The 27,987-nt window shown below is 41.6% G+C and overlaps 1 protein-coding gene across 2 annotated transcripts; it reads right to left on the reverse strand.

Annotated features, from left to right (window-relative positions):
• Positions 1-455: 455 nt before the first annotated feature.
• Positions 456-27,980, reverse strand: LOC142563683 (uncharacterized). Of its 2 annotated transcripts, XM_075674276.1 has the most exons (8): positions 27,886-27,980; positions 24,322-24,485; positions 22,688-22,750; positions 17,793-17,929; positions 16,562-16,614; positions 9,977-10,115; positions 2,570-2,632; positions 456-543 (listed from the first exon to the last, which is right to left on the reverse strand). In XM_075674276.1, the coding sequence occupies exons 1-8, from the start codon at positions 27,953-27,955 to the stop codon at positions 480-482; spliced, it is 753 nt and encodes a 250-aa protein (XP_075530391.1). In that variant the 5' UTR covers positions 27,956-27,980; the 3' UTR covers positions 456-479. The 2 variants fall into 2 exon arrangements, with proteins under 2 accessions (XP_075530391.1, XP_075530392.1); XM_075674277.1 differs by lacking the exon at positions 2,570-2,632.
• Between the last annotated feature and the right edge of the window lie 7 nt (positions 27,981-27,987).

Genomic DNA, 27,987 nt, shown 5'->3' on the forward strand with positions numbered 1-27,987 from the left:
CATTGAATTGCCCCCGAAAAACGCGAACGGGAAAAAGTACTTTACCAGAAAAGATTATGTACCAGGGGAAACAACTCCGTAGGCTGCTATTGCTGTAATATATTGTGGCTTTCCTATAGAGTAAGATCGCGCCAAAAGACTCACTGGAGCTGATTGAACAATTTCTAATCATCAGCTATATAAATTTTGGATGCGATTTTGACATTCAGGTATTACAGCATTCAGACTGTTCTGCATTCAGAATTTTTCTGGATGGAGGTACATGGGCGGCAAAATTGTCCGAGTGCCTTGCAAGGCTAGATTGTGCTGCAGCTTCCAGCATCCTCCTCTATAAGGAAGTAACATAACAGGTAGAAAGACTGACCAGATTTCCTGGAACTTAAAATAAGAGATTTGCATTTGTTAAGATTTGGTCCTTTTTATTTATCTGTCTTCTTAAAACAGTAAAAGTAACACACTGTATGCATATCTTTATTTTTTTAGCACATAAGTATGCTTGGTTGTTTCTTTTTTCCATGTTCAGATCCCCGACCAAAGCAGTGACTGTGGGAGAGACGATCATGCAAGATATTAGCTCAGAAAGATTCTGAAAACTAGCTAAATTTCAAGTTTAGTACAGGGAAAATGATAATTTCTTCCCTAAAGCAGTGGGATTGAAACAAGTCAAAAACTGACTTATGGTAAATGATCAGAATACTTCTTACAAGTTTTGATAACTTAAGAGTCTGTAACAACACCATCTAATGAACAGGAGGTATTCAGACACCGTGATAATGAAATATCGAGAAATCAACTTCATCAATCGCCTAGCACAGGGGAGTAGCATAAAATACAGCTAAATATTCAAACCCCAATATAAATTATTGGCGTAGACCTTCATCGTCTTCAAATTACATTGACCTTGATTTTAGAGCAGAGGCACGATATTCCACATAGTATAGCACACATAAGCTTCAACGCAAAGCATCGATATGCCACTCTATACTGCTACCTTGCTTGAGTATACTTAACCTTCCGAACCCAAATATTTCCTTTTATTTTTGTACAAAAGGGAGTCAAATTCAATAATTCAAACCCACATTTTCACAGATAGTGATCACACCCATAGAACAGCCTAAGAACAATAATGAAGACAACTAGAATGATGTTATTAACGCATAATTAGTGATGTTTTTGCACAATGATTGCAACTATTTATTATTGATGGCTTATTTTTGTGGAAGTCAGTGAGCGTAGCCAGAATTGGTCCTCTCACGAAAACAAAAGCTGGCAGCAGCATGTTTGACCTAACAAGGCAGAATTTTCTTCTGGTAATTGGAATTTCTGAAAAGCGTATGGTAGCGCTGGCACGATAATTACTTTAGTTTATAATTGAATACTCTAGACTAATATAAATTGTGTTTCCCTAAAGAAGCATTGCCTATATAGTATATATAAAGAAAACAAGGACAAACCTTTAGTCCGGGGTTTTTCTACTTTCTTTCATTTTTTGCAATAGCAAATCTTTATTCCAGTCGCAAATCGCACATAATTTGTTTTGAACAATTAACATGAATGTATTAAATTTATCACACAAATCCGAGAGAAATTTAGCTCACAGGCTCTCAGTTTGTAGTGAGCATCTGTGCACATGTGGGAATGCGAAGAATTGCTGCACACCGAATAAGAGACCAGCAAACTGCCGGCGGGAAATTCCAGCTAGTAACAATAGCTCGCCGAGAAAAATAGTTACCAAATTTGCGCTCCGTAGCTAGGCGCCGATAAAGAAAAATAACTTCAGCACACCCGGCAGCACTAATAATTTTCGCACGTTCATTTCCGTATGTGCTACAATGCCTCAGGAGATGAATATAAGATGGCACGAAACAGCATAACCAAAAAAACATCCTAAAGCACAACTAAACTTGCATATGCAGCGAAAGATATACCATATGCCTGCGGTCACCCGATCAATTCATTGTGCAAAGGGAAACTGGAAGGTTGGCGTGTGTCATATACATATATCAACATTCCCTCTCTCTGCTCTGTCGCTCTCTGTATATATATATATATATATATATATATATATATATATATATATATATATACATACATACATACATACATACATATATGTTTCCTATCGCCTACAGAAAGAATGAATTGTAAGTATTTGTTCTTCATATTCTTGTTCTACATATATACATTATCCACAGGGCCGCCGATCGTTTAGCAAGCTTTCGTCTGCTGAGGTAATTGTTCCTCAACATATTAAATGCTACATACATATCTTGTAATTTTTGCAGCCTACATTTTAAACGCCATAGTCACAAGAAAGGGCCAGAGTTATTTGTAAAGGAGAGCAGGCAATAAATTTGCTCGTAGCGCAAATATGTGGGAATTGAATAACGAGAAAGCAATCGCATGTTACGTACATTGTTTTCAAAGAAGGTGTGCGCCACAATAAAATATAATGATTTTAATTGAAAGTAGGACGTATTATAAAGTTGAAATTATGAAACATCTCTGATAGATTTTCATAAGAAAGATATAGACATGATATTGAACGTAGGTGCCTATGTTTACGTACGAAAAAGTATTGTTCATGTTCATGCGCCATCCAAGGCCAGAACGACTCAAGCGTGTGCCAAATCTGTTGAGAAAGATCAGGAAATACATTCATAGAATTAAACTGGATATACGGCGAACATATTAGTATGTTCACTCATAACATATTTCTCAACATTATTTATTGAGCGACAAATATTGGTGGGTAAAAGTGGTATTTTACAAGTATTATAACATGAAAGCCCCTATGGAAGTCATAATAGCGGAAATTTTGCACGCTATTGCCCCGTATCACATTTGTAAAATACTATTGTTCTTCATTTTAGAAATCCAGACATCAAATTTGGCAATTTTGATGCTTTTCGTAGCGCTCCAGACTTCACGACATAAAAAACAGGCAGCCAGCGAAACAGTGCTCTTATACAACCATTGAAAAAAGTCATTAATTACTTAGGCACCATCCACCCATTTACTGTGTATGGTATTAGTAAATGTTACCGGAATGTGCATGTCAGCACATGTTTCTCTTTGTTATATATCACCTCTTCTTTGTTTATTTGAATCTCGGCATGTGGTGTAATTAGAGGGCCCGTATCTATGTTTACAAATGCATGAAGAATGGTAACGTTAAGGCGTAATCAACGGTAAAAACAAAATATCCGCTTACTTTTGAAATAATGAAGCCTATCAATTTATTAATGGGAGAGCTCGGAAATTTCTTGGCTGCTTTTGGACGAACCGGCCGAGTTAGATATCTTACTGCCCGAATGTAGGTGTGCTTCCTGAAGCTTACGTACACGTCGAAGCCGATAATGCGAAGCGAAACAAGTGGCTCTCATCTACAGAAGTTGAAAAGATTTCCTTTCGCACTGAGTCTTTTGATGTACCTACGACGTTCTACTAATTGCGCAATTCCCCATCTGACTTTTCATCTCTTTCCACATTGCGGTTATAGAAGACACGTCTGCTGCTCAACATAAACCCCTATACCGCAGTTTTCAGCCATATTCACACCTTTAAGCAGGATCCCGTGAACAACTAAACTGGCTTTCCTTGGCAACGAGGCTTATCTGATTGAGCAAAGTGAACCTCACAGTGAAACATGGCGCAGGTTGAAATATATGCGACGTGGCCTCAGGGCGTATACCACCTACGTCACATATGCCGGGAACAGCTTGAAACATTCAGCTTGTAGTTACCTGAATGAATGTCATCGTTACTAATTAATGTTAACCTCCTATTTCAACTTTTGCACTTCATCTATTCATGACATCACAGGCGTGTGTCCCAAAATTGCATCTATGTGGTTGTGACCTTGTTCGCGCAATGAGCAACGATGGTGCAGCAGTGTTAAGCATGCTCAACATAAAGGATTATATGCTGCTGAATTCCTGAATATCCTGCTGCTCACGCTAATTCTGTTCTGAGCAAGAGGACGTGTTTCGACCTGAACTGGATAATTTCAAGGCTCTACTGTTGTACGTACACCTAAAACATCAAGCCGTTCGCAAATATTTCAAATCTCCGAGATTCTCATACGCAATGACAGCGAAATTTGCTGAAGAACATGACAGTTTGCTTGAATGAAGAAGACCGTCACCAGTCTCTCAACTGAAATGGGCCACTGCAGCAAGAACAGCTTAAGAAAGGCTGATCAGGCATGTTCTGTAAGGATGACATGGTAGTAATGATGGCAGTCTTTGTAATGCTTCTTTCGTACTCACCGATCTTTCAGAAGTGTTATATGGACGCGACTTTTTTACCACCTTGTATTTTTGATGCAACTACAACGACATTGTCCTAGATGAACAGTCTAAGAAGCTCACATTCGTTAACAGAGGCGTGGGGTTGTTTTGCACACTGTATTCCTTTGGGTATGTCGTCTGCACCGCCTTAAAAAAAACATGGAAACGAACCGATGCTACTTTTCACTCGAACCTAGGTCACAAAGGTTTCTGTAAGGCAGCAAGCCGCCGCATTTGCAGGCGGCGCTACGAATTCACCGGGAATGTGCCGCTTCTCAATTGTTCTTTCGCCAACTTAGGTCACTGAGTATGTGCCACCTAGTGTGCGCCATGCGAGGGAACAATTTTCAGCCTTCGAAGGCACCGATGCACCTCGCTTCTCGTCTCGGAGACCGCACGCGGACCTCCTGGCCGCGCCACAAGATGGCGTAGTGTGCCAAGAAAGAAATGCGATAAAGGAGCCCAAATTCCGCATCACCCGTTTCCCAGCGTTCTCCGCGCAACAGCGCGTGATGATTTACGGAGGTCGTGCACAGCCTTCGCCATGGTGGCGCTAGATGGCGTTGAGTGTTCGTAGGGAAGAGTGAAAGGAATATTTTCTGCAGTACAGACCTCATACATAACCCTTATCGACGGTGGCAATACCTTGTGTCTTTATAGTGTTTAAATGCTAACTCATTACCATCGAGAGTCATCGGGAGGTGGGTTCTGCCGCATTTTTATGAAGGATTCAATGCCCAGCAAGGTCAACGACCCCTGGTCCTACCGCGTCCAAATACTGCTTGCAGTAAGTTCCTTTCGAAAATAGCAAGATTGCTGTCCACGCTCGATAACCAACTAATCAATAATCACCGCAATGAATACCGCACTGTAAACAAAAAACATCATTTGAGAAGTGAAAGGGTCCATTTGGATAAATCGCTAAATATTATGTACTCTGCTCCTCACTGCCCCTGCGAGCTAAATGAGATGCAGCGCAAAATGATATCGGTGTAATTTGCTCTAATCGAGTCGGGTTATATATATATATATATATATATATATATATATATATATATATATATATATATATATATATATATATATATATATACATACATACAATAACTTACAGGCCTTAAAGTGAGGAAATGTGTAAGGGGGCAGCACATAGAAAATATGTAGAATACCAGATATCTATTAACCGCGTCAGTTTACAAACTACAACCGCAAGTGCAGCCGATAGGAAAAACAATTCTTTAGTTCACGATTCACTAGGGAAAAGAAGAAAACATAATATAATAAGAAGGAATAAATCACACATATTGTCCTGAGTGAAGCTGTGTAATAAACAAGACCAGAGTGTTAAACAGTATAAATTATTGAAAAAATGACAGAGCAGTTACTGACGCGACTCCAACAGAACGGTAAACATAGCAACATAACGGTAATAATCCGACAATAAACTGTAAAAGACAGTGCAATTACAAGAAAGCATTGTGCGACAAACGTAAACCTTCACATTTATTTAGTCATGCATTCAGTCAAAGCATCACAAACTGAGTCGCAGTTGGACTGGCATGCAATGCTGTTCGGGAGCGAATTCCGCATAATGATTGCACGAGGAAGAGCAGAGTAATGGAATGCTTTTGTAGAACCGTAAAGCGGGCATAGCTGAAATGATTATGAAGCATATGTGACGTGTAGTAGGGTCGTTTCAAACATGCGGGTGTTCGAGTGGAGTGAAGGAATTTGTGGAACAGTGATAAAACGGTTATGTCTGGGCTAGTGTTCAACGATTGTAATGATAGCTTAACTCATATTTGTGTTACACTAGACTGGTAGCTGTAATCGCTTATTATGAAGCGGCTTGCTCTGTTCCGGATCCGTGCTAGCGTTTTAATGAGGTATTTATAGTGAGCGAACCTGACCAGAAATATCTAATTGGAGGTATTATATACCTTTTGAGGTATATAAATACCTTTAAACGCATATATATAAGCCTACGGACTTCCTTTAGAGAACCGTACGCAACGCTTATTGGAATATTTCTAAATACAGCGTCAAAGGCCGCGACATTATACTTCTGTTTTCAGGCGCCCATAAAGATCAGAAATGGGTGCTGGTAGAATACAATGTTCGTCCTGGTTACTGGTATAATACCAGTAGAAAATTGACTACAGTCGTCGCTTGGACAAACTGACGCACTATGTCAAATTCATGTAGACTTGACAAAGAACAGTTTGTTAAGCGGAACATGCAACTAGGACGTGCTCCATGGTTAGCCAGAAAATCAGTAATCTGATCTGTGTTTGGAACCATTCAACGTCTAGGACAGTGAGAACACAGTGCACGCAAAGCTACGGGCCGTTGGCGCACGTAGAATGCGCCCCAAACGCAGATCGCTTTCAAGATAAAGCCCGAGCGACCGCGTACCGCCCCCCCCTCCCTCCTTCCCCTTTTCCGGTAACTTACGCGCGACAGAATACGGCGCGCTTCCTCCCCTCGCACAGGCGAGATTAAACTGCCATCGTCGTTTCAAGTTTTCACTCTAACACAAAGGGTACGGCGCCCGTGAGGACGATGTTACCGCGTAGCGAACCCTATACGCATGCATCGCAAAGAAAAGCTGTTGCAACTGCCAGAGGAGGTCAACTCGGGGGGCATCAGCCTACCTTTCTCCTCCGCGACGCTTCGCTTCATTTCTATGTCCATGTTTTGCTCAACGTTACCTGCACATTCCTCTAGGTGGCCGTACTATGCCACGCTAAGGGGCTCTTTCGTGATTCTCCTGTGCGCGATTTCCTTCACCTCCAGGCGCCTTCCTCGTTTGCTTGCTCCGCGGCCTCACACATATTTCCCGCCGATTTGAAGAGCTGGCCAGTTACGTTGCCGCGTAAGAGTTCCACCACAGTATGTCGGCAACCGATCAGTGGTTACAGCTGTGTATGATACCTTATGCATGGTAGGCATGCTGGATAGTGCTGACACTGACTATTGCTGATGTGCGGTTTTGTTGATGTAGCACTGTGTTATCCATATAGCGCTTGAAAGCTAGTGATGAAGAGGGAGGACACTGCGTCACCGTTATTATTACGATTTACCTCTTCATCTCATCTGTACAACTCTACAGCGCTTGTATATTTACAACGTTGTCACTGCTAACAGAACTGAGCGTACACCCTACTTGTAAAAAAACTCTTTGTAGGAAATGTCAAATATTTTGACTTGACGGCACATCATACTAAGATAACGGTCTGGCAGAACGTAAGACAGAGCTCTGAACGCGAGGCAATTGAGACTCTTTACTTGACTGAGCAGCTTGATAAGCATCTTGTTGGTTATTGTAAAACGGCACAGAAGATTAAAAGCCGCGTAGAGTTGTAGGCTACACATGTGCCTTCCAACACCCACGAGAAAGAAAAAGTTGTGTGTCTCCCTTCGACTTGACGTTGCCAATTTATTGCGGTGGAAAGGTTGTTGTTAATGTCCCCACGAAGATGGCAAAGGGGAGGCTTCCTTGTCAGTTTTTTTTCTAAAGTTTTTCCCCGTGTTTTTTCAGTGCTAGCCCCTCATCAAAGGACTAAGATATGGGGGCGGATTTTTCGCTGCAACTAGAACACATTGAAACTCTTCTTCTGCGGCGGTGACCTCGTCACAGGAAGCCAGTACGTGTTACTAACGTTATTTCTCTACAAGAAAGTGAAAAATATCCATCCCATTTTTAAGTTAAGCTTCATTGCACCATTTCGGCACTTCTTCGAACTCTTTCTGCCAATGTTCATGGGGTTCGTAATAAAACTTTTAAGAATGTCATATCCAAAAACAAAGCATTTCAGTATTTTCCACCAAACTTACTTTTCCTTATTATTTATTTAACATGTCTTATTCAGAAATGGGGACTTTCCAAAAAAAATTGATTACTTATTCTATTAGTGAAAGTGCTTCTAAAGAGAATTTTGCGAAAGGATGTGTTGTTTTATATTTATGTTGCACTTACGTGTCAGGTTTTGGCCATAGCCGCATATGCAGTAACAAATGCTTCACTTTTGACATGGGGCACCACCCTATGAAATCAACTCCAGGTGGATGAGACTTTTCTAAAGGTGTCGGTTTCTTTAGACGCTTAAGTTACCACGCAGCTCTCACTGAAGCGGATGCAAAAAATGCTCAGTAAGTGTGACAAAATCTTGCAAAGCACGCACGTGCTTATTGGCACTGTTTTACTATGCGCAGGCCATCTGCAGTCAATCTGCAGGCAGCAATAAGGCAGAAGCGTTAAACAAGTCTATGCAATGCCACCTAAGATGAACATAGCCTAGGTGTATAGCCTAATATGCACGTCACAATTTTCTCAGTAACACATAATATTCTTCAGCTTTCACATTTCACTATTTCTGATCAGGACCAGATGAAAACCGCAATGTCAATACTCTAGACTCAACTATAGTGCTCCTTCGTGGTCTAATTATACTGCTCAGGGGTGTGCTGTAAGAATGATTTAATTCAACACACACAGCGCTCTAGCACGTGCGTTTGTGCTTAAACTAGTCCCAGTCTCGAAGCACATTCTCGAGAAAAGGTAATACATTCTCTTGTGCCCATCAAAGTGGTATACAGGGAAGAGTGCAGCATAATTCATAACCTGTCCATAACAGGACTATCTGCTGTGTATATGCACTTGTACGACCTCCTTATCTTTCCTTCTTTCTTTTCCTCCTCCTGGTCCATTATACGAAGGGTGCTATGGGATCGCACATGCATAATAACGCGTGGGAGGACATCTGTAAAAAATGAAGCCATGAGATAGACGAGAGTGGTATTTTGATTTCTCCATTCACCCTTTTTGTGGCTCTGCCTGTACTGCCGCTGACCATTGGTGCTTTAGCATAGCAACAGCTTCAGCAGTAATATTACAGAGTAAAATTTTTGTTGCGTTTCTAGCACTGTAATTATCCAAAAAACATATTCGCTAACCAGCTGAATTAACAAGCATGGTTTCAGCCCGCACACGCAAACACAAACACATCACTCTCGATGAGAGCGGACAGTCGCTGTAGAAACGCTAGTGCAAGCGAGCGCGGCAGCAGCAGACAGCGAAGTCACTATGCGGTCTATGGCTTCAACGCAAAAACAGCGAGAACACCGCACGCACATATTTATGACGCCGAAGGTATCCGCTGTGATCCTGAGTTCCCCTTGCGCGGGCGGGCTCTGTACACGTTGCAGATGGCTTTCGAGACGCAGCGGCCCGGGCGGGGCGCGTCGCCCCAAGTAGAACACTTCTCCCCTTCCTATCCACGGTGGACATTGTCCCCATCGCATGTGGTTTTCAGGGAACTGTGGTCCCTGTGGGCGTGCGCGGGCGCACGGAGGAGAACGCGTCTTCTTCTCTCCTCCAAAGTCTTGCGCGTGACGGAAGGCGGCGCGCCTTTTGTCTTTCGTGCGCGGGATTGAGCCGGTGATCGCCTGCTCACCGTCACACGCTTTTACTCGCACATACAACATACGGCGTGCGGCGACGATTTTATTGTCCTTTGAGTTTATACGAAAACTCACCACGACGCCAACGGCAGAAATGCGTTAGCAGTGTCCATATAACTGCTATAGCAATAAAATATTGTTATTTGTGGCAAAGACGGTCACTAGTCTGGAAAAATTTCTTACACCTTCGATTCAATTGAAAGTGAAAAGCAGGGGCTCACGTGAAGGCCGTCGCTTTCGCTGTATTGTAAACCTTCAAATTTCCAACAGTAAGTTTTACGACAGCCGCACTTGTATGGTTACTACAAAATGTTTTGTATGTAGCTACCGATGACGATGAAAAGTTATGGAAACTGATATCTGTAAAATAGAGCGGGACCGTTAAAATGAAGTGCAAGGTAAATAAAGAATGTCGATATTCCTGCATAGTAACAAGAATTGGTAACACTAGCCCCTGGGGCATATTAGAACTTCAGTATACATTGGCCGCAAGCAAAATATGGTAACGCTTCGTGCTTTTTTCGAATGACATAAACATGGTAAATTGTAGAATCATTATCAGAAGTACCATCGCTTATATAGAAATGCTAGGACACGAAACCACCCACCTTTGTCCGTGTGACATGTTCAGCTTTGCTGGACGCGTACTAACTAGCGCCTCAAGCAGCCCCGGCACGAAAATGCACGTTTTCAACAGAATGAGCGGGATTTTTGCAAATAACTAAAGCTACAGGTTGATATTTGAAAAAAGGCAGGTAATATACATGTTCTGGAAGACAATACACGCGAGTCAAATGCAGTGGCAAGCAAGAATTTTGTTCCCAGAGCGGGTAACGATTCAGAACCAATGGGAACGACGAAAATTTGTACTCAATTTTCGAGACTAAACGGTAGCTGGTACAAAACTGCGGCTGCTATTGTGATAGCCGCTACAGCGTATTTAATCCGGAAACTTAGATTTCGGTTGATGCCTATCTCGACTCTTCACACATGACGTAACACTGTTCTCAAAAGCAATTTTTGAAACCCAGTCGTACTAGTTCTCATGGTATATATACAGGGTACTAAAGCGAACAATTTCAGATTTTTTTAAAGGCTGCCTTTGGCAGATAGCTGAGTTCTAGTTGATGAACCTGTCTACTAGAAGCGGCGGACACTACTTGCATAAAATATTGAAATGCAAAATCGACTGATTAACACGAATTCATTAATTAGCTTTTTAGCTAAATATTTTATGACTCATATTGCAATTTGCAAATTCTAGCAGTGCATTCCGCACGGCGGATCCACTTGGAACAAGTTCGCAGGACGACACCAGTTTCGAGATATAAATTCGCGAACATGGCGGAGAAATGCATTAGCGTTCCAGTTACTTCTGTGCTTCAGTGCATGAAACACCGTTTTCTTAACAAATTAACGGGAACGCCAAAGCATTTCTCCGTAAAGTTCGGGAATGTGTCTCGAAATGAGTGTCATCTTGAAAATTCGTTCCAAGTGGATCCGCCTTGCGACCTCCACAGCAACTACTTGTAAATTGCAATATGGGCCATAATGTAATTAGTTAAAAACCTAATTAGTGGATTTTTAATAACTTTTCGATTTTGCGTCTCAGTTTTTTGTGCAAGTATTGTCCGCCACGTCGAGTGCAATCCTCACGAGGTGACAAGTGCAATTCCGGTGTGTGCCGGATTGCACGGCTTTGACCCTATGTTGTAGTGTCGGATTTGACGCCGAGAAAGCTGCGATTCTTGCGCTAGTTATAGAAACATTTGAGTGCGCCCGCTATCATAGGACAACCTAAGCCTTATATAGCACAGTGTCTAGGTATGACCGGACGGAGGATAGATAGAAAAAATACAAATACGATATGCTGGCTGCTCTGCTTAATAGCAGTGGGTAGGCGAAAGTAACATATGGAAATAGCTCGTTCTCTCTTGCGTTCTACATTAACATACAAAGAAATAGTATCAGCCTACGTTCTGATTTAGATGTTCCGTTAACAAATTCGTTTGGAGATAATATGCAGCGCCCTTGTGGAGAGAGTTGCACGTCACATGCAAGACGTATTGCATCACAATGCCTGTGGATGCTGCCAATTAATTGGAAAATACTACACCCGCCGTGGCTGCTTAGTGGCTATGGTGTTGGGATGCTAAGCTCGAAGTTGCGGGATTGCATCCCGATGAGGGCGAAATGCGAAAATACCCGTGTACTTAGATTTAGCTGCACGTTAAAGTACCCCAGGGGGTGCAGATTTCGGGGGTTGCACTCTACGGCATGCCTCATAGTCAGATCGGGGTTTTGGCACATAAAATACCATACTTTTATTTAAATTTTACACTGCTACAAAAAGTGCACCTGATTGGAGGACGCAACTGTACAAGAAAAACGTTGCCATTTTGTAATAGCTTCCCGGTGCAATTGCCGCCGAGTCAGGTAGTCGGTGGTGACTATTATTAGTTGCGCAAGAATTTTGATGAATGTGGACCAAGTAGGTCTAAGTGTATTTCATAGAATTACAGTCCAGGGGGTCTAAAGTGGGCAGGAAGCCAACGCGTTTAACGGCTGGTGTCTTGGTCCGCTGACCATCGCTACAAGTCCTCACGTACTCTTCAACAGATTAAAACAACCGGGCCCAGTAACATTCCCGAGATATCATGGCTACTGTTCAAGCGAACTTTAATTGTCCAGCACAGGGCTTATTTGTCAAACTTGGAAAAACACTTGGCGCTGCGCTGATGTTGTGAGGAGAAGGTTCTTTTCGGGTAGCTTCCACAAATATTTTTTATATAGTACATTGTTGTGAAGACAGGTTGATGAGCCGCGCGTGAACACCGGGGTAGAACAGTGTCAACTACCCAAAGGCGTTGGACGAGTGGCAACATCTGTGTGTTTCCGCACTGGAACTTAGCCATCCTTATGAGATCGAGAATGCCGATAATGCCATGTCGTGCTAGTATTCTGATTGTGTCGTTGAGAATGGTGCGCGCGATGGTCTGACAGGGTCGTTGAGTTTCCTTCAGCATCGGTAGACGACGGTAATTACCTACCTTTCCGAACAGATATTCTAAATTGCAAGCGTCATTGAAAGATCTTCGAAATTGTGAGGCGAACACAGGGCATATTAATCGCGCACAGCCGAAAATTGTCTCCGTGCATGTAGGGGGGGGGGGGGGAGGGGGAACTGCTCGTCACCCATGCGGTTAACCGCCATGCTGTATTTCTTTGCAGTTAAATAGATAGTGATATTCTTATTGAGATTGCAACTTCCGTATACGATGGCGCATTTCGCACCGTTTTGCCATAGCAAAAGACTGGCGTCGATGGCCATATTTCTGAAATCAGTGTGAAGTTAATCTTTTGCGTCGTCGTCGAATGAATACAGAACTGGCGAAGCTTGTAAATGCTGGCGCACAGAATACAATCACACATGCAGCTCATCCGCCTGAACGAATGGGAAATCGTCAAGTGTAAGTAGTGCAAGATAGTCAGAATCTTGAAAATTTTCATGACAAAGTATCTGTGTTGTGCGCACAAACCAAGAAAACGTTCTGCAATCTTCCTCACTGTAGACGGATGAAGCCCCGGGAGGCAGACTACATGGCTAAAATATACTAGCTTTTGAAAATCAAAGTATCAGTCTTTAGGCTTGATACTTGGGCTGGCCTTGTATATGACGGTGAGGACGCTTCGAAGACGTAAGTACTTTCAAAGAAGACAAAGTCGTCAAAAGATTCAAGATAAGTGTGCCGTTCAGGTTTAGCAAGGGCGTTATTCATAATGTGCTGAATGATAGAAGCCACGGAATACAGGGGAATATACAAACTGGAATTTAGAAAGTCCGTTAGGCGTGACGAACACTGCTTTCGTGCGGTCGTGCTGAAGTTCAATCGGCCATTGCGCAGACTTGAGATCCCATGAAGAAAAAACTTCACATTGCATCAACCATCCTTTGCGCCGGTAATCCGCGCCATTTGATGAACGCGACCCTTGGTAACACCGCTTCATTTTTTTTGTTTACACAGAAGTATAGTGTGTTGTATTTCTTGGCAAGAATGGCGAGCAAAGCCGGGGGCCTTGTGGAGGCTGTATGATGTCGCTCCCCAGTACATCGGTCACTTGCTCCTTGATCGCCTCTCTTCCTAGTGGCGAGAATCCGTAAGCGTGCTGGTAATCGGGAAATACCGACTCCCCGCTAAATTTATGGCTTTTGTAATGGACCTACGGCGTACTTCGAGTGTTGTCGAAAATCATCAAAAGAATGGCTTCACGCGACTAATTAGAAGGTGTTTCTGCTGTATCACGAGGGCACCTTGCGTTCTCGTGACGTGGCATTGCAGCCAATGAAAAGTTTTACGCCCAATGGGCTTTTACGCTCAATGGGCCAGTTGACGTTTTCGCATCAAAAATGTCAATGCTGCATTACATTTTTATGTATTTCCTTATTGACATACTAAATGGTTCCCTTTTGCGTACCGCAATGATGCACAGAATAATAGTTGCACTCTTTTTCACAGCTCATTTAAACTGCTAACTCCCTATGAAAAACAAGAAATAAACTTTCTAGAACGGCGTACTAATGTTCATGAATATGTTAAATGAAAATTACTTCCGCACAAATTTTTGAAGGGCTTTTTTACGCTCTATTCGGTGCAATCTCTCTAATAATTTATTCTCGACGTAAGCCATAATTTTCCGCCAAGATTTGATACACATCACTTGCGCATTTTTTTCTCTCTCTCACCTCCTACAATCTGTGAATGAAGAAGTGATTATCAAACAACCATGCTGGTTGATCCTTACGATTCGCTTTCAGTGCATTTTTGTGGTCCTGTTTACACGTCTGTTCCTCGGCTACCTACTATGGATGTAGCATCAATATTAGACTGTGTTCCTAGGCGTAGTAGTGTTCCGTGCAACTAGATGAGTCCTCTCGCTGCAAGGTAAGATACAGTATTCAGTTTCTTTCTCAATAAGGCGTCCTGTAATGCTTCCTGTTCAACAATATCCGATAGAACATGGTGCCCTATGTTCCAGTGACTAAGTTCTGAAAGCCACATAATGGTGTGAGCCCTAATTCTCGAATGTTGCAGATAGACTCCATGTACGGTTTACGTCGTCCAAACTTCACCAGTGTAGGATAGCTGCGCATCTTTGACAGACTTTCTCTCGCAGCATTCTTGCTACAGCAACTAGTGTTTCCACTAGGCTACTGGAAGCATGTTACGAAAAAAGTGCTAACGATCGCTAGGCACTGTGAATTGTGCGTGCGATCACCAACACGCTAAATGAAGGCGCAGGGCATAACATGCGAAATTCAGTACTCGCTGAGCGTAGAATAAAAAGATCTCACTATCACGATTGTACCCTAGCCGAATTTCTTGCTATGTTATAAACCGTAAAATGTACCGCTATATTGTCACAGATATAGTTCAAAGTGCTTCAGGTTCATCGTGCCTTTAGCCAGTATTTGTTGGTGTATACGAGATTGAAAATGAAGTCGTCGTGACGTCATTTTTGGGTGCAAGAGGCATCAGCAAAATGGCTCAAAAATCTAGGTAAACGGACGCTGACAAAATGTGCCTGCTAAATCTATGAGACTGCGGGAAGGTTCTGTATGCACATTGCCGTGTTTTTAATTTGTTTTCTCGTTCGAAATCTGAAGGTGTCTAAAATGTTAATCACTTACGCATCTGATTCTACGCATCTTTTGATGGACATGTACCAAGCTACACGACACGATGCAGCGACATGTAGTGGTGGTTACGATATGGCTGCTTGACTAGTTTCGCTCAGTTGTCATGGTTCGGCTTTAAGTTATGGGGTTTTACGTGCCAAAACCACTTTCCGACTATGAGGCACGCTGTAGTGGAGGACTCCGGAAATTTCGACCACCTGGGATGCTTTAACGTCAACCTAAATCTAAGTACATGGGTGTTTTCGAGTTTCGCCTCCATCAAAATGCGGCCGCCGTGGCTGGGATCTGATCCCGCGACCTTGTGCTCAGCTGCTCAATACCATAGCCCCTGAGCAACCACGGCGGGGGCATTACCGAGCGTTAGTCTTGTTTATACCCGCGAAAAATTTCGTAATCAATAGTTTTGACCGATAGCACCACCGATCAACGACATCAGGCGCCGTAAATAGAGATTCCGAAAAAGAAAGGTTAGGCTTGAGCTTTTTCGAATAGGTACTCCCTTGGTGCTCAACTTCAATGCTCGAAACGTGTTTAAATGTTTCTACGTTATGCATGAAACTTAAACAAACTGTGTTGAAGATAAGAACCCCAACACAAACATCGCAGAACCGATTCCGACACACTGAACCAAAGTTAAACTAGCGGATAGCTCAGTAAACAAGTCCCCAATTATTATTTCATTAACGAATTATTCTGCATAAATTTACTTTTCCTTTCTTGAACGTGCAAATGTACTATTTATGGCCAAAATAAAAGGTGCATCATTTGTTCTCTTTAGTGTAGACTGGTGTTTTGACCTATTTGTCGAAAGCTCATTATGGTAATATTAGGTGCATATGATAGGTGAATATGAAATACAAAAGTCTCTTTGAGTGACAGAAAAGTTTATTCTACCATGTACAAAAAACTGGAACATCACTAGTGCTTGTTAAACATGTCTCTCTGAATATTTAAGTACGCTACTGCACCCCATGATACAGACGTATTATATTTGACAAGCGTACTAAAAAAACAGGGTTTTTTTTCGCGAAGCACTGCGCGCAACAGACATTTCGTACACTTTTAATACTGCAGTAAAAAACAGCGACAGCAAGCTTCACTCACTCACCAGATAAAGCGGACATATTCCATGTCTCATTATAGTAGTCGATTATGTCGTTCCTGTAACAAGCAGACATCAACTGCAGCAGTTAGGACAAATGGTTTGAAGAAGGTGCAGTGCATCTTGAATCAGCGTAGATGGTGTCGCTACGGTTCCATGTTGACGCTAACGGCGTGTACGTTACGTTCGTGTGTGTGCGTGTGTTTAAGAGAAAGAGAGGGTGTGTGTATTGTGCTGCTGATAACGTGCGGTTCTGTGCTTGGGCTTTTTATGCGAACAGCATTCTTTGCCTACTTTAGATGTTTTGAGCCTATCTATCTATCTATCTATCTATCTATCTATCTATCTATCTATCTATCTATCTATCTATCTATCTATCTATCTATCTGTCTATCTATATGTCTGTCTGTCTGTCTGTCGTTCTGTCTGTCTGTCTGTCTGTCTGTCTGTCTGTCTGTCTGTCTATCTATCTATCTATCTATCTATCTATCTATCTATCTATCTATCTATCTATCTATTTATCTATCTATCTATCTATCTATCTATCTATGTATCTATCTATCTATCTATCTATCTACCAATCTATCTATCTATCTATCTATCTATCTATCTATCTATCTATCTATCTATCTATCTGTCTGTCTGTCTGTCTGTCTGTCTGTCTGTCTGTCTGTCTGTCTATCTATCTATCTATCTGTCTATCTGTCTGTCTGTCTGTCTGTCTGTCTGTCTGTCTGTCTGTCTGTCTGTCTGTCTGTCTGTCTGTCTGTCTATCTATCTATCTGTCGATCTATCCTCTTACGCCAGCCCCGTGACCAAGTTGTGCATCTATTTATGCCAATAGGTATGTGCTGCTGGTCCTGATGGCGTCGCTGATATTGCAACGTCGTCATTCCAGGTCCGGGATTCCAAGCTCGTGATGCCGACGTCGTCACGCCTTCTACCCCGACCCAGTGCTTTTGCCATTTTTGAACAAGAAATAATGTTTCCAATGGAACTCTTTAAGATGGACTAGCCCTATAAAATGTAGACTTTATGTAGAATGAAATATAAAAAAACTGAGGATTATACCAATAAAGCTTGCCGCGTTAGCTGCAGGAAACTTTAGTATTGTTGGTGTCACTAACTGGACTAAACTTCGCGCATGTGTCCGTTCATTTGTTATTCTTCTAATGGGACCGTAGAAACTAATATGCTTTTAAACCATATGTCGTAGTATGATCAAGTGTGTACTTGCCACGTAAATAGGTAGTAAATGGCGTCATTCGGGGCTTTAACAGCTGCATTCGCTGCATATTTTTTAACCTTTTCCAGTGTGGCAGGGCCATCAATTGTCTTGTTTTCAGTTCCAAAATTTACGATCAGGTCAGTTTCCTGCAAACGATGCAGGGCACATTTATATTGCTCAACCTTGTGGAAGAGCACGTTGATTGCCCACTTTTATGAAGAATCCCAAGCTGCCTTGAATAATGTGAATAATGTGCAAGAAGGCAATGAGCAGAAATGAGGAGACGCATGTGGTTCGGGCCATATTGTTGGGACATGAGAAACGCTCAGTTCTATACACATATAATTCGATGGAAATGCTATAAGCTTGAAAGACACGAAATAATAAATGTTACAATATAGACATCGAGATCTTTAACTACGCTCTATGGTAATATAGACGTGCCTTTTACACCGAGTATGCTCCGACCAAAGAACACGAATAAAAAGAAATTCTTAATCTTATACAGAAAACAAAGTTCAATTAAGGTACTTTCAACGATGCTATCGTATTCGCGTGAGATAACACCCAACCAGCCAATCCGCTCATCCAGCTTTGTTCAACAAGCCAATCAGCGCACGCTTCATGGCCGAGGTGATAGTATCACCAAAACTCACCCTAATAAATAATGTCGCTATGTATATGGGTTGGCCATTGTCACGGCACGTAATGTCTGCGCATGGAGTAAACTGAACAGGCGAATTTTGCATCCTGTAGGCCTGCTTTTTATTGTGGCCGCCTCAACAAGAAAATGCAACGGTAAAATTTAGATATACAGCAGATAGAACCTATAACGTTTCACGCACAATATTGTCGCGTGCAGGGTTAGCAAGTGGTATGATTTCAATGGATGGATGGAAACAACTTTATTCTGAATCCGGCAAATTTGATGACCCGGGCTCAGGTCTCCCATGAGGGGACTTCGAGGCCTTGCCTTGTCGCCGCCTCTCGGGCTTGCTGGACAGCCCACTCTTGTGTCTTGAGGTTGGAGCTGCGCAGAGCGGCGGCCCACTTCGACGCAAGAGCCTCCGGAGCTACTGCCATTGTAGCTGATGTAACCCGACACTCCCACAACATGTGTGAAGGATATCTTTGCTTTTCGTATATTGCCAGACACATTTCACGGCTTTTCTGGCCCTGAGAAAGCAATCTAAATTTTAGTTTGCTCGTTTCTCTTCTCAAATTTTCCTATTTCTTCATGAGTGCTTTTACTAACAGTTATTCTTTTCAAATAATATTATATCGTGGTAATTCTATAAATTTATTTCAGTTACGGTTGCTTCCGTTTCCTCGGTGTTGTTCCGGCAGACGATCAGGGGGGGGGGGGGTATTAACAAGAAGTTTTCAATAGCGGTATATAAAAACTAAATGCACGTTTGACGTGGGGCAGAAACCAGGTATTCAAAAAATTTCAGAGGCAGTTTCTCTCTCACTCAAGTTTAACCAAATTCATGCATGCCATTGTGTGTTGTAGAGTAGACATACATAAGGATCATACAATCGTCATGCCAGGCTGTCTAACAAGTGAACGTATTTGTTCTAGATTCTTAACATTTATTTTGAGGCAGCTAATAAGTAACCAACTGCAAACGCCAGTATTACCCATAACAAGAATTACGCATACCATTGCACCCCTCATTCTTGCAACATGGAGTTAGATGGAGCGGTGTATAAAAATCGAATGTAGGTTCATTTTTTGCAAATAATGTTTATTCAATAAATTTGAAAGGCACGTTTCTTTGCTCCATTTTGCCAATTTTTACTGAGTTTATGCATGCCAGCATGTATGACGGGGGGTAGAATTGTCATTCAATAAATTAAGGCTGGTATTATAGGGCTTGTATGGCTACCGTATGATCGTCATACCAGCTTGTCAAATAAATGAGGGCCTAAACTAATTCTTACAGTGGCTTATCGAGACCTGTGAGAACTCTTCCTATAGCGTTTAACATAAACTACTTTGACATCTTGTAAGCAAAGGACAAGTTTGTACTCAGAAATATTGTGTAAAGTTGCATAAAAGGTGGTTTCGATATAAAGTTCGTTAGGTGATATTTTGGTACTTATCTTTAGTTGTTTGTTTAGAATGGATCGATCCCAGCAAAAAGCAAATATCATGTACAGAATAATACTCCTACGCCACTTGGAAACATAAAGAATGGTTGATGTATCGCGAACAAGGGCAATAGTCGTAATTTTTGTTTCAGCGGACTCTTGATTTTTCACTGCTGACCGAGAAGCTGACCTTTTTACATGTAATTGTATCCGTGAACGTTTGACTATTTTATCTACAGCCATAAAAATTGTAATCAATACCACAGTAATACGACATTCACTACGCATACTTCTCTTTTCAGTGGCTTTGTGAATAAGTTCCCTACATTAGCGGCATGTCTGAGACGTCCCTATGGAGTCGCGAAAGCAATTAAATATGGAAACATTCCTAGTAATATTGATGCATTCGCATGCCTGTCACAGTGTGTCTTACTTTGAATATTTAGTAGCTTAGGAGATTTACTGCAGTAATGTAAATTTCAGCAAGTAAAATTAAGTAGAAGGATAAAGCATCCCAAAGTTAAAAGCTGTAAAGGGTGCATCGTATTAAAACGTTAAAGAATCTTCAATTTCAACTTGTAGCATGCAGCCACTAGCCTTAATATAAACGGAACAACTTGTAGAACGAATTATTAAAAATATAAAGAAAAACATTTAAAAAATTAGAAGTTAAGAAATAAATGAAAAGAGAAAAAAAGGAAGTAGACAATCATAACACTGGAAGAGGAGGACAGTAAAGTGTGCGCTCATGATCACCCTGTTTAATTTTCAAACAATAATTTTTGCGAAAAAGAGTGCAACGACGAATGTAAATTTATATCGCAAGAAATTCTTTTCCAATTTGCTCTCCCGCCAAAAGAGGTGGTTTGCCGTGCCCGGTTAGTTCTAGCGTTACGGAGGAGTAGGAGTTGCCACTCTGCAGATGTCTTGTTACGGTTGCTGAGATATTAAATCGTGAAATCTTAAACCATTACTTTCATGTGTCATAGAAAGAAAATGAAAATTGATAGCTGGTGAGAAAACACTTTACAGAAAGAAAATATATTCCAATTTTATAAACGGGAGCAAACTGACACATAAATACGCTGAATGTCGCTGGTCTTACGGTTAAAAGAGTTTGAGGTGGGTGTTATATGTGTTTCTCCAAGATAAGGCTCAATAGGAAAGATAAGTGTGAATGAAAGTGCAGTATAGGGTTAAATAATATGGAGCAGGAAGTAAGAATACATAATAATAACATGAGTTCCGAAAGGTTATTTCTTAAGCAGAAACCTGGCTTCAAGATGACGTTCTCTCAGAAATAGGTTATAATGTTTACAAAGACAGACAACTAATGTTCGAATTTTTCTTTGAGGCTTTTTATATTATTTCCTTCTAACAGAGTCGAAACCGAATCTATTGGAAACACATATAACGAAATATTGCCTAAATAGAATAGCTGTAAAATATGCTTTATAATTACTGCATAATTTTTTGTTTTTTATAGAGTCACCTATATATTGAACTTCTTTCGACCCCCTTCAGGTTCGCTATATCGGTGTTCGACTAAGGGTTAGACTGCATTTAAAGGTATAAAATATTTATCAACATAAATGTTTGTGACAAGAAGTGGATTAGCGGCTCTGCTTCGACGCTCCTGGCCGTTTTCGCGACCTGGAAAAGTTCGCAAATTATGTCCTAAACATGCATTGCATTCACTTGAATCTTGACAGTGTGCACAGGCACTGTATAACAAACCTCTAAAGTAATGGGCATTGGAATTCTTCCATTTTCCGATTTATATCTACTGAACAGCTCAGTCTAAGAGTGCACACTGCAGTTTCACAAGCACACATTTTTTGCACTAATGTTTAGGGAGAAGCAAAGACATGAATTATGAAATGAGCCATTTACGTTTGTTCTCTTCGACTCAGGCTCGCTACGACGTAACTTGGAAGAAATATTACTTCAAACATGCCTAAGATGTACAAAAGACCTCGCGATTTGGATTTCACTGTTATGTGAAGGTGTTTTTATGTGATTCAATAATTGAGTAGTCAGTGTAGGGTTAGATTTGTAGTCATCGTCCGTCACTTCGTCGTCCCAGCCGAGTGGGTGATTACCCACTGCTATTTCTTGGAACCAAAGCGGCTGTCTGACTGCGGCGCCACGACTGCCACTCGGCAAACCTGCGTTTAACTTTGAATAAAGCCAGTGGACTGTCTGTTCTGAAGCTGTCAAAACGTCATTTCTTGCCAACCCCAAGCCGAGCTCCCAACAGATTATTCGGACCATCGATATGTTTCCTTTGGTTTCACATCGTGTCTCATACCAAAGTTATACAAAGTCTCATAATAAATTTAATTCCATGCTTCTAGAAAGTACCACATACTTTTGCAAAACAGACCCCAACACTAGAAAAGGTATAGATCAATAGAGCACTGCCTTTGCTGTTCTGCAAGCTTATTTATGCAGTTAGGAGACCACAACAATCTGAATATTTCAGAGTGTGCATTCTTTATTATATCTTCCTTGAATCTCGTTAAAAGCGGTACACACAAGGCACATCTAGGTGACAAACGCTCGCCAAGGTTGTCTTACTCATTATACACGCTTTTACTGGTAATCACTGTGCAGCGCTAAGTTTACTTGGTTATAGGCCCTAAATCTCGATCGTTTATGTGGTACAGATGAGGTGAGCCCACAGATAACAGTTGGTGTTTACCGGTGACCATTGTGATACGATTGCTTGACCTATGCAAATTGGCCGAGTGGTCGACCTAATTGCCCGCTTTGAAGCAACGTTGCCATTCTTATTACATAAAGCTTACCTGTTTGACACTTGTAACTGTAAAATTGACCATTATCTTGTAGTAGTGAAAATACATCTGCACCTAGAACATTGCAGAACACATATTGAGACGATAAATGTAGATCAGACAACCTCGTTATTGCCTTTCTTTGTCTGCCTGACACCATGTGCAAAAAATAATAATGAATACAGCTTATCGCATCTGCTTCTCTATGCAGTAGATATACCCAAGCCCACCCATAAGAAATTTTGTCATATTGCGTTTTGTGGTCTGATAAATATACCACGTTATCTAAAATGTTCATGGTCATTTTAACATACGCTAAAAAGGACGAAACGAAAGCCTTCGCGTCCATGGGACATTCACTAAATTACTTGAAATTTTCAATTGAATGTTTCATTACCTATTACTTATTACATTCGAATGTTACTTCCTATTACTTGTTTTATACTACCAAATATTGTGTTCAGGTTTGTGTGCCCTAATTACTTTTTACTTGACTAATTTATCCCTAATTAACTTAAATGGTTGCGGGTCTGACGGACGACCTTCGCGATGTTAATTGGAATCCAACTTGGAGGAGATATGGCTGGTTCTTCAATATCTCCAAGTTGGTTCAACTCCTAACAAAGGTCCTGGATTCGGGTGCCCTAATTTCCTGTTTCTTTATTGACTTGATTATCCCTATTTAACACCAAAAGTTGAGGGTCTGGCTCTTGACCTTCACAACGTCAATTGAAATCCAACTTGGAGATATGGCTGGCTCGCCCATATTTCTATGTGGGTTCGACTCACAACAAAGGTCCTGGATTCAAGCGCACTTATTAACTCTATACTAACTAACTGTGCCTTAACTTCATCCTAACTTACACGAACGGCAGTGGAATTGACTCTCGACCTTCGCGAAATAAACTCCGATCCAACAAGGAGTATTGCCGGTGGTTCCCCATATCTCCAAGAGGGTTCCACTCCCAACCGAAAGCCATGCGTTTAAATACCTCAGTTACATCAACTATATTTAACTGCCTCTTAAATAACTTTGCCTTAATCAACACCACATGTCGTGCGGACTCTTTTGCGCATTGGCTTCATGCTATGTTATAAACAAATGGACGGCCTAATTCACGCTAAATAACACCAAAGGTTGTAGGTTCTACTCCGTGTGAATGTTGTTGCGATAACGCCGGACATGGGACGTTTGACCCTTGAACTACCAAGGCGTTCGCCTTAATAACTACTGTTCTTAGAATAATTTGCACTTTCATCGTACTGCCACACCTATTAAAGGGCCTCTTCGCTTAAAACATGTAGTATTCCTCTCACCAAATTTCTGTGGATAAATATGCTTTTCTCGAGTTTGCAGAAACTTTCGCAGCGCAACTTAACAGACACGAACATCAGCGTACTCTATGTATTAATAATTTTAGTCACTCGCTATTATGGAGGTCATATCAAAGTCAAGTACTTTTATTTTTCGGTAGAGCAGCATGGGTTATATTCAGGTATACTGTTAGGGAAAAATATGTCTGCAACTTAATAATCGAATAGTTATACCTGGTAGATACTGTTCTCTATAGGTACATTGCGCCCCACCGCACAAATTCAATCATGCATATTCCAAAAAACATAGCCATGAATCTCCGAATACTGACCAATCGAAACAAGTCGTTGAAGTAGTCTAAACTATCGTCATTATTACTCTCAACAGCAGGAGACTTATTGTTTATTTTTTGAATATATGGACGGATTTCTGGCGCGTATAAAACATGGACGTCCACTTTAACCCCTTTGCCGATTTCGACGACACCGCGAGGTCCTGAAATAAAAGAGCTTCAGACATTACCAAAATGACATTACACATCTATTTATAGTTCACACTTTCATCAGTACTCCAAAACAACCAAAATGTAAAAGGGTGAAAGATGCCTATAGTGATTAACTTCGGTATAAAAAGGAATATCGTTGAAGATAACGTTTTCACGAGGCGCTAGTCTTCACCAGGTCAGCAGCTGCTTTCCACTAAATGCTAATGCGCCTTGGGCACATTTCATAAGGTACAGAGGAGCTAGAAAGCATTTGCTCAATATCAATACGGATATGAGGTCCAATAGTTTAGTGAAAAGATAGTTATCTCTATACTTCTTCAAATATTATCTATTCCAGGCTAGACAGGTATATTCGCTTGTCAGCAGTTCCATACGATTCAACTGAGGCAATTCTTCTTCCCTTGCAGCCTATAACAGAACTCTCGATTTCTGGGATCCCTTGATGACTCCTCTGCGTTGGACTACTCGGGGGATAATTGTAAAGGCTGTTCATCATTTTGACCAATACAACAAGGGATAAGAAGATACTATGCGCAAGAATTGCGAACGAGAGAAGCTGGAACCTCATAAAGAAATAAAAGATGTGGCGTGTGCCCTGTCCTCCCCTTTTTTGTGTTACTTAAAGCAAGTTGCAATCATGAACAATATGTAAGTTAACAACCTGGTTAGCTTATCTTGTATTATCTTTGACATTGTCCTTATAGAGCCGCGCTTTGCTACCAAAGAGTATCAGTAGACTTTCGAAACACTTGACTCAAACTGACTTAAAGCAATCAGCTGAATTGCAATAGCCCCACACCGAAATAGTCAAAAGAACGCTAAGCCAATTTACCTTGCGTTAAAGGACTCTTTACTGCGTTTGTGATCCGCCGTGCTCCAGGAGACGATGAACTCGTTGTCGTGCAGTAAACCCATCACGCGAAGCTACAGAGCTTGTATTTCAGTGTAACGCCTTGAGCAAAGTCGCCGTTTCTGTTTCGCTGCGTGTATCGGCATCAACTACAGGATTGACTGCGTCTCGACTATCATCGATGGTTGACACAATTTTCGAGGGACGTAGAAGTGTTTCACTTGCTCGACGTGGGTGAAAATGTCCCTAGCACGCTTGTTGCGGCCAATCAACATAGCATAGACATGTGTTCTCAGTGCAAATGATGGGGGCTAAATTCGAACCTCAACAAGTTCCCTCTTCAAGCAGTCTCTGAGGCGCGGGGCAGAGGCAGTCATGAAGGCCCCATTGTGTTGACGAATGGAGGACATACACAATTGAGAGGGAACAAGGGGCAACATGCATGAGGCCCATGTGTCTTAAGACGTCAACTCACGGAATGTGTTGTGCAGGCAACTGGATGCAGCAATGAATAGCGAGAATATTTGTTTGGCTGGCTGAAGTTTCAAATAAAAACATCATTTGATAGGGAGGCGGTGGACAAACAAAAAGTCGCGGAAGAATGACAGTATTTGCTGCCTGCCGTAGCAACATGTACAACGATGTCAAACGAATAAAGAATACCGCTTTGTCGCACTAGGGTGCCTGCATTTGTGACGTTGGAATGGTGTTGATGGGGACCTCAAACATGTTCGAGCTTGTATAATATCCTCTATGACGGCCGAAATTCCGGTGACCACCAAAACAATGTAGTGATGTTTCTGCTGCGGGTACGGAATCATCACCGATGATTCTAAAGAAGCGAAGAACATCTATATTTATTCCAGCTTCCTCCTTCATATAATAGGTCTGCCAATGTATGTGCGCTATGGTGAATACTTAAGGACTAAGAAAATGTTGAAAGTTGATGTTCACAAGTGAATACAGAACAAAGTCAACACGCAGATGCAGGTGATGTACAACATCAAAATACGGAACAATGCGAAGGTTCACTTGCCGATAACTGTCCTAGCAATGTGCAGAGCTCGCCCAATGCAGCGGCTGAAGAAGACCATCGCCGCGATTGGATGTAGTGACTACCATGGTTTGTTGTATATTTTAAATGTCCTACCCATGATGCAGCTACTGGTTTGACATGAATTAATGCTGTGGCAGCTCTCTATGTTGGTGCACTCAGCGTGCACTTAGCCGGCAATGGTAGGCTCCGCCACGCTCATTCTTCACTGAAAGCTGTTATAAATGCTCATCGCATCTCTACAAACTTGGAAGGTGGCCCGAAGAGGCCCCCACCGTGTCCCCTCTTGCCTTTTTGAGCTGGCCTGCCACGGTATTGGCTAACCGTGTGCCGAGTGATCCCCGCTACCTCAGGCCAGACAAGTTCAGAAAAATATGTTTCATAGGTATGTGGGGCTTGCTCACGAACATAGTGTATGCAACGAGAAAATAAAACGATGGTGCGAATCCCAGACATCTACCAATGATTTGTTGTGTTTTTTTTTACCGTTGTAGCATAACACTGTGTTTTTGTTATGTCATTTACCAAGATAGCGACGTGTTCAGTTATCTAGCTATTGTCATGTATGCATTTGCTTTCAACGTTGCAGTTCTTTTAACATGCAGTCTTGGTTGTGACAATCAGGCAGAGGCATGAATTAATTTTACCAAGTAGTTAACTCCGGAAAACACGTATATAGTTGTTTCTAACAGGCAGACCGGTACGTTTGCTAAGTATATTAACTTGTTCTTTGCACTCTGCCTCCTGCAGTTGTTCCCTGTAAGATAACATATGCTATGCGGCAGACACCGCGGACAGTCGAAGTACGACGAAGCTGTGTGATGGACTGTGGCCGGTGCAACCATTTCGGAGAGAATGTCAAGGCTAGCTTTTCTTATTCCGTAGTCACCTTGCGGCGCTGACGACAGTTGCATTCTATCTTATGTAAATACATCGGTGTTAGCTGTATTGCTTTAGGATATAAGGGCATCAGACATCCCAGTTTAATGCGAAGAGTTTACAGTACCAGAAGAATATTAAGTTCCTTGGATCCACAATTGCCGCTATGATCTATTTTAATTCTCGTTGGGCGCGAACATCAATACTGTATGCTGAAGGATAGATAATATTTCACATTTTCGGCAAATAAGCTACTATCAGTCGCGCTTTAGTCCGTTCAAAAGCACACATGCATGTGTGAAGACAAGGACAACGCTATGTAGAAATAGTTTTTGATACGCAGAGATCCATATTATTAGAAATGGCTAAGTTATCCTACATTTCCCTTGAATTTTATATCCGAGACAAATGGTTTGAATTTTCGCCTTATAGACATGAATACAAGCAATAATAATTACCTGGAGTGCTATAAATTCCAATTTTTTAAGGAACTAACACAGAGTGATTAGCCTGAATAAATCTATAAAGCAATCACTTGCTTTTATGCTTTGCACCAACAATTAAAAAACAAAAGCAAGGGAACTAAAATGTGGGCTAAGTATATTACCCCCAGTTGCAGTATTCACTAACACGATGATGCAGAAAGCCATTAGGCAGAGGCAGTACGTCGGACGCATGTCGAAGAAGCTCCAGCTAGTGGCACTTTGTA

This window comes from Dermacentor variabilis, chromosome 11 (assembly GCF_050947875.1).
Source record: "Dermacentor variabilis isolate Ectoservices chromosome 11, ASM5094787v1, whole genome shotgun sequence".
NCBI classification, from domain to species: Eukaryota; Metazoa; Arthropoda; class Arachnida; order Ixodida; family Ixodidae; genus Dermacentor; species Dermacentor variabilis.

What these genes read in the sequence shown, in the direction of transcription:
- LOC142563683 (XM_075674276.1), bottom strand. Translation starts at nt 27,955, where the DNA reads ATGCGTCCGACGTACTGCCTCTGCCTAATGGCTTTCTGCATCATCGTG. An exon ending in ATTTACTACCTATTTACGTG is followed by an intron (nt 16,615 to 17,792) that starts GCAAGTACACAC and finishes TGCTTGTTACAG; the next exon opens with GAACGACATAATCGACTACT. An exon ending in AACATGAACAATACTTTTTC is followed by an intron (nt 544 to 2,569) that starts GTACGTAAACAT and finishes TCTCTCCCACAG; the next exon opens with TCACTGCTTTGGTCGGGGAT.